The sequence below is a fragment of the Citrus sinensis genome, chromosome 8 (assembly GCF_022201045.2).
Source record: "Citrus sinensis cultivar Valencia sweet orange chromosome 8, DVS_A1.0, whole genome shotgun sequence".
Lineage (NCBI taxonomy): Eukaryota > Viridiplantae > Streptophyta > Magnoliopsida > Sapindales > Rutaceae > Citrus > Citrus sinensis.
This window is the reverse complement of record NC_068563.1, coordinates 21,110,754-21,118,328: the sequence shown is the minus strand read 5'-3', so window position 1 is coordinate 21,118,328 and position 7,575 is coordinate 21,110,754. Positions and strand designations below refer to the sequence as shown.

Here is a 7,575-nt window from a genome sequence, read left to right as displayed (position 1 = left end):
ATATATTTAAAGTCTCAAAAGTCTCAAAAGTCAAATTCTATTACATTCTTTTAAATTTTAAAAAATAATAGTAGCAAATTATTTATTTTAAATGATGAAACTAATTGTGGCCACATTTATGAAACTATCCTTATTTTTCTAAGTAATTTCCACAAAAGTTCTAAAAAATAAAATTATGTGACTATTGAGATTTAAACCAAGTCTCCGAAACTATTAAATAACACTCTTACCACTAAACTTAAAATATTTTATTAAATAAAAATATGTCAAAATTCATTTTATTGTTAAAAGATATCCAAACCACGATGCTATATTTTGTAACATTAATTTAACTTGCACGATCATAAAAGACATAGAATTGCTCAGATGCTCTAAGATGGAGACATTGGTTAAAGATAATAAATAAACTAATACTATAAAATATTTGAAATTATATCTTTCCTTTTGCCTTTCATTTATGCAGCTCTTGCGAGGTTCTCCACTGAAAAAGGGGAAGAAGAAGAAGGAAAATAATAAAAAAACAAAAGAGATAAATGGGATGAAGCAGGCTACTTTACCGTGCGGATGGCCAAAGGAATAGATTCTTTACAAACAAGTTGGCTTCACAGAATTACAAATAGAAACATTCTCGATAAAAAATCTGATGCTGATAATCTATGCCTCGCCTAAACATAAGGAAAGCACTCACTATACTGTTGCAGAATTAATACAATTCTCTCATTAGAAACCCAAAATATCTATGTTTTCTACAATCATCTTGTCCTGAATTGTATATGATAAATATTTTCTACAACTAGTGACAAAAACGCCCGAGTCACTCACTGGAAACTGTGACACTTCCTCAGGATAAGAAAATACTTACACAGACTATTTAGCCAAATAAGACAATTATCCCCGGTTGCTCCCCCATTTTGCAGGTATGCTCGGGCTTCTTGCAGAAAGTGGGCAAAAGGAAAGCAAAGAATTCAAAGTACTTCCTGAATAACTAGGCTGCATGCAACTTTTGGATTCAGACAATTCAAATATTTGCTCATTCAAAGAAAGTGTCAAGCACAAAATTCTCATGTTAAAATGTTCTTCAAGAGATTAAGAATATTAGCGAAAACAATTCACCTTTTCCCCTTCAATCCTCTACTGAAGACATCGAAACATAAGGAAAAAAAATTGCACTGTCATATTAGCATATAGAAAGTTTAGTATGCTGCATTTCCTTTTTTTATCAGAATCTGATTATCAACACATATGCACAACATAGACGGCAATTCTAGAGGGAAAAGAATGCACAGCAAATTCTTTTAACTTTTTCATATAATACAACCTGCAGATAGAACAAAAATCGAGCAGCCTCCTAGTGCACAAATAGAATTAGAGTACTACAACAAGATCACTTGTTAAACAATAGTCATTATCCAGCAGCAAAACAGGTAGCAAAAATACTGCCACACAGCCTTGAAACAAAGCCCATACAACTCCAATCTTCAATTTTTCGCCATTATTAAAATTTCTAAATAACAAGTATCAATCTGCATTTCTAATCAAATTCATGATTGCATCAGTCCCAATCTTCATCAGCAATTTGATCATCTGTCTCTTCTTTAGGTGGCCTAACCACCAATGCCACAGTCCCCAAACTCTCCTCCACCCCTCTTTCCTTTAACATTGACCCTCTCTCTACCTTCAACTCACCACCATCACCCACCACCAAATAAAACCCATCATCTGCTGCCACCTCCTTCCTGCTCCTATCAGCCACCACTAAAATAGCCTCCTCATAATACCACCTATTCGCCCTCCAAGGCAACACTCTCGCATCACTAAAAGCCACTACAACACCCCCATTCCGTAAACCCACAACAGGCTCCCACCCGGGCAACACCACCCACCTCGTCCAACCCTTCTCCGCCACCACAACCCCAAAATCCCCCTCACTCTTACACTCCCACGGCGCCTCTAAAACATTCTTTTCCTTCTCCTCTGCCCTACAAACCGGCAAAACAACAACAGTGGTAGCTTCGCTAACCTCTCCAATCTTTAACCTCACCACAGGAACCTTTACCACATCAACCAATTCATCTCCTGTACTATCTTTCCCCGCTCTACCACCCTCCAACTCTCTAGTTATTACATTCTTAGCATCCTCGGATTCCACCACATCTAATGCCAGCTGCAAAGCAGCAGTCCTCTCTTCCGATGGATTCTTATACTCCTTACTTTGCCTATAGTACATAAACGACAAACAATCACCAGGAAGCACATAATTAAACTTACCCCAGGCAGTGTCTCCTTTCCTACGAGGGAAATCCTTAACAGCACGAGCCAAGTCCCGGCATCCCTGAGAGTCAAGCTTGTTCTCAACAGCATACTTAGCAGCAGCAGCACGTTGAGAGGCGCTTAAAAGCCTAATCTCGTACAACAGCTCGGCCCCACCGGTGTCAAAGAAAGAAAGAACATCTGGGTCAGTCTTGGATTGGACCAGAGAGTCTCTAACCTGAGCTGCGACGACCAAACGGTTCTGTTCGACGCCGGAGATGCCAGTGGCTTCTTCAATGGTGGTTGGGGAGAAGCCTTCTTGATAGAGGGAGGAGATTAAGGGGGCGTATTCGTACCAAAGGCCGAGGCTATTGGCGAGGACGTCGATGCGGCCGGCGACGTCGAGGTTGCGAAACTTGGGCGGGAGAGGAGAAGGGGGAGGCCTGAAGGGCTGGTAGAGTTGCTGCTGTTGGTACTGTTGGGAGGATGAAGAAGGTGGGATGATAATGGCTGAAATGGGTTTGAGAATAGGTCTGTGAGGTGAAAATGGAGGTGGGTTTAAGGAGAAGAGGTTGTTGTGAGTGAAAGGGGAAATGGGTTTGAGTGCGATGGTGGTTGTTATGGAGGGCATGATGAACTCAGTGAGGAAGGAGATAGCTTCTGGGTGTTGGCGTTTGGCACTTGGCAAGGAAGAAGAAAGAACTGTGTGTAATATTAAAAAGCTTATCTTCTAAATTTTTTATATTTTCAGTCTTTTGATGACATCTGGTGTATGATATTTTATTTAATTAAATTTCAGTTAATTACATTACTTTGTAGGTATTTTCATACGAGTCCCTGCGATTTGGAGATGGCAATGGGCTGGAACCGGTAAAGATATATCACTTGGATCCACCTATGTTGCAACAGTTGTAACATACCACACGTTTTGTCTCCATTCTAAACTGTCGTTTGATGTAAATTAAATGAATCTAAAGGTTGAAATTAAATGGTTGATAAATGAGGAATAAACCGGGAACCGTTGATGCCAGTTGCACAAAATTCATCTGATTAAACCAATTATGTCTTATGTATGAAAAATATAAATTAGGGTTTGACGATCGTGGTTGAGAATCAATTTGGAGACACCTAAATCGAACGAAATTTGTCGCAATTTCTTAGGGAAAAATTTTCGATTATTTATGTATGTTGCATGTTTGGGCTGGGGTTGTAAGGCAGATCAATTAAATTTTGTGCAGTAGGTGTAATTGATTTCATTTGACAAATACTGTGGAGGCACCAAAATCGGAAAAAGATGATCGCAATATTCTTCAGGTAGAATATTTGGATTATTCACCTATGCTGCAACTCGGGCTATGTTCGCCGAACGAATTCGATGGCAATTTTGTTACTGTAGCTGGCGTAAGTGATTTCAAATTAAAGAATAATCTGGAGATACTGAGATTGAAAGAAGATGATCCCAAATTGTTGGAATTCGATGGTTAGTACATGAACATCGGCTCTGAGGGGAATGATTCCAATTGAGAATTTGTTACTGTAGCCGACAACTGCAACCCAAACTGAGTGATGCAGAAAGTTTAGGAACTACTGAACTAGTCATATCTGAAACCAGAGTGAATATTGCATATGCTTGGTATGTTGTTGTGCCGTTCGAAGCAGCCGCGGTGGTTAATTCCTAACAAAAAATGGTTAATGTTTTTGAAAGAGTATGACGGTAGAAATTAGCTTGGGAGGTTGGTCATGTATATTTATTGGAATTAGGGAAGATGATAATGTTATCACATGGAATCATTGTTTAATTTGTTAGAAGAAGAGGTATATTGAAGTCATGTATCCTAAACTTGCACCACCACCCAACATCTTTTCCAGTTGGTTGCCAGAGTCATGTATCCGCCTTCGATTTTACCGACTGGAATTTTTGACTTTATGGGAGACACTTAAAATTGAAACTTGACGATATCTATTTCTACGGGAAATTGATCGCAATTTCTGGGCGTTGAAAATATTTTGATGATCTAAAATTCTGGGGTGTGAAAAAATTTTCGACGACGGACTCTCAAAACAAAGTCAAAACCAGTATTATTCCTGGACCCTTGTTCAACATATTTTTATTTAACAATTTTTTTATAATTTCTTTCAACAACCGGCCACTGACCTTTACCTACTTTTTAATTTCAACCGTTAGATTCATTTAGTTTACATCCAACGATATTTTAGAATAGAGACAAAAAGTGTGGTATGTTGCAACTGTTGCAACATAGGTGGATCCCACTTTATGTTCATTCTTGGTTTTTAAAAGAATATGGTAACTTTTATTTTGAAATTCCATTTACTTAATTGGGATAAGATGATAGTTCATATTAATCTTGATTTTTTCTTTGAAATGGAAAAAGCATCCCCCTCTTGTCCTGCTAATTGTCCCATCTCGTTTTGTTTTTCCAAATCAACCGACTCGTGAATGAGTTTTAGCATATTAGTAATTAAGATTTATGCTCCAAAATAAGTGAAACTGTGATTGCTTAGGTGTCATTTTGAATTTTGAAACTGTAAATAGGTGAAATTGAAACTTTAATATAATTGGATGAGACTTTGCATTTGTCTCCCTACCATCTGGCAAAATATAGTAGAATTGTTTTATATCTTGGTCTCGTCCCGCTTTAAATTTGAGATATAATAAAATGTTTATATGAAAATACATACAATTAATTGTCATCCTTTCTACAATTGATTGTCATTAAAATATTATTAATAACTAATTTGAATGTTGTGCCCTCTCGACAATTCACTCCTTAAGCACACTCTCGACATGTTCTTGAGTTCGAGAATTTAAGTCATTCCTTATATATTATATAGATTGATTTTTTTTAAATATTTAAAAAGTAAATTTTGATTCTAGGCCTAGATATTCAGATTGTATTATAACCAATAATTAAAAAGTTTGAGTAAATTTTTAATTCTAAATATGAATAGACTCTAATGTAATTCAAGAAGAAATCGTTGCATCAAACTTTTGCGGAATGTAACAATGGTTCTAGGGAGTGATTTTGTCAGTGAATCGGTAATGGAGTCAAAGCATCATCAAAGTTGAGAATATTCTTATGGAAAACTATGATTTTTCCATAAGCTGTGGACCAGGATGTTAATTACCTCATTTTTCTTTTTTGGGGGGGGGGGGGGGGGGGGCCTTTTTATGGGTCCAGTTTGGCTTGAAAGAAGCCCAATATTTATTAGTAGTTAAAAGCAGGTTTGAGGACGTACGCTGATACAGGAAGTCCAATCTTATGCAAGTTCGTTCTCAAAGTAAATAATAAAATAAAATAAAATACTGGGTTATTTCTCAATTTAAGATTTTGACTTAAATCATATTTGGACATCAAAGTTTGGTTATTTATTTAGTTCAATCGAGGGCTGTGATAATTATTCATATAACACTAAAATTATATTAAAACAAGATTAAAAAAACTACGAGCTGAGGGGCATATTAAAATTTACAAAAAAGTTGTGTTTGGGCTTACAATTTCAATTCATTGTCCACTTCCCAAACACATCTGAGTTCTCCCTCGACCAGAAAGCCCACTGCTAAGGGTGTTCAAGATTTAATTAGCTCCAATCAAACCAATCCATACAATCTAAACCAATTTAATGTTTGAGTTGGACTATTGGCACCCCTCTCATCTCCTCATAAAACCCCATTCTTAGTTATATTCACTTTATTTCCGAAAATGTCCCTTTTTTTAGATTTACTTTTCTAAATTCTCAATTTTCATTTGATTTGTTTTATTGTTAAAACTCAAAATATTATTGTGTTATTTTTTTAATTATTTTCAATTTTATTATTAATCTACACACAAATTAAAAAGTTATATGGGTGATAAATTTTTTAATGTTAATCATTGGTTAAAATAACACATATTTCAAATTATAATTTTAAAGTAATTTTAAGTATAAAAATATTTAATCAATAAGAAATCAAAAGAGAACAATAGATTATTTTAAATTTGTACAATTTGTTTTAGTTAGATAGGAAGTAACATATAGAATTTTTTTTTTGAAAAAGATTGATAATGAATTAAGTAATTTGCTTAAAAAAACTATATGTGTTTAATTTTCAATTATCCTTAATTGTAATTTTATTTAAGTTGGGTTGTGTAAGAATAATGTAGGGGTGTCAATAGCTCCACTCTTAATGTTTATCGGATTGGATTGAATTACAAAATAGAAAATTCTATGTTGTTGGACTGGTTTATAGATCTATGTGTTCAAGTAAAATATAAACAAATCCAACCCATTAATTTTTATTTTTTATTTATTTTTTAAAAATACATGTTACTTCTATATTTAACTTGCTAAAAAAGATAAACCTAATTTTATAACTATAAATATATTATAACAACAATATAGATTACAAACTGCAAGTTGCAACTAATGTTTGCTTTCAATAGTCAAACTCCTTTTTTTTTCTTCTAGATATATGGTAATAAAATACATGAATCATGAAATATTAAAAGAGATGATATTTTGTATTTTCTTTTCAGTTGTTAGTAATTAAGAGTACGAAGAGAAATTGAAGACTTTTACTTGTAAATTTTATTTTAATTTGATGATCAAATTGAACGGATCAGGTTAAACTGAATTTTACTTTTTTGTTGGTTTGAATTATATTGAATTTCAATAAGAGATTAGATTAGATTGAATCCAAAATATAAAATCTAATATACGATAGATTAAACTTGAATTTAGCAAAATCCAATAGATTTGAACCAGTAAACCTTGTTATCAAGATATTTTCTCTCTTTACACTTGAACTTCAATCTTTTTTTAGTAGGATTTTGATGTCGTATAAGTAATTTTCTTAGATCTTGGATTGAACTAAATAAATTGTTAGTAATTTATGCCTAAATTTACATCAAAATCTTAAGTTGAAATAGCCCCGCCTTAAAATAAAATAAATCTTGCACAAGTTCGAATGCGTCCAAGTAAAAGTTTGAATTTGATCATTTAAGTTTTCTATCATCACTGCTCCCTCACTATTCTGAAAATACACATCCTCTATTATTTTTTTTATTATTTTTTTCTAAGAAAGGTCTAAGTTTTTTTTTTTTGAAAAAAATTTGACTGATACAGGAATTGAAGGGGTGCAATGGCTTATTTTCTCATTTGAGGTTGCAGCGTATTTGATTTATATATTTTATATAATCATAGTACATTTTTTCATTGATATCTCTTAAGATTTCGTCTTAGAAAATGTTTATATGAAGATATAATTTTTTCAATCAAAGCCATTTTGACATGAAAAGTATAAGCTTTATTATGATTGCATTCATA

General features: G+C 33.9%; 1 protein-coding gene across 1 annotated transcript; it reads right to left on the bottom strand.

Annotated features, from left to right (window-relative positions):
• Nucleotides 1-1,262: 1,262 nt before the first annotated feature.
• Nucleotides 1,263-2,983, bottom strand: LOC102614377 (rubisco accumulation factor 1.1, chloroplastic). The gene has a single exon (XM_006487664.4). It carries the CDS (start codon nucleotides 2,879-2,881, stop codon nucleotides 1,553-1,555), a length of 1,329 nt encoding a protein of 442 aa, XP_006487727.2. The 5' UTR covers nucleotides 2,882-2,983; the 3' UTR covers nucleotides 1,263-1,552.
• Nucleotides 2,984-7,575: the final 4,592 nt, after the last annotated feature.

Coding starts and splice junctions, on each gene's coding strand:
- LOC102614377 (XM_006487664.4), bottom strand. CDS start 2,881: ATGCCCTCCATAACAACCACCATCGCACTCAAACCCATTTCCCCTTTC.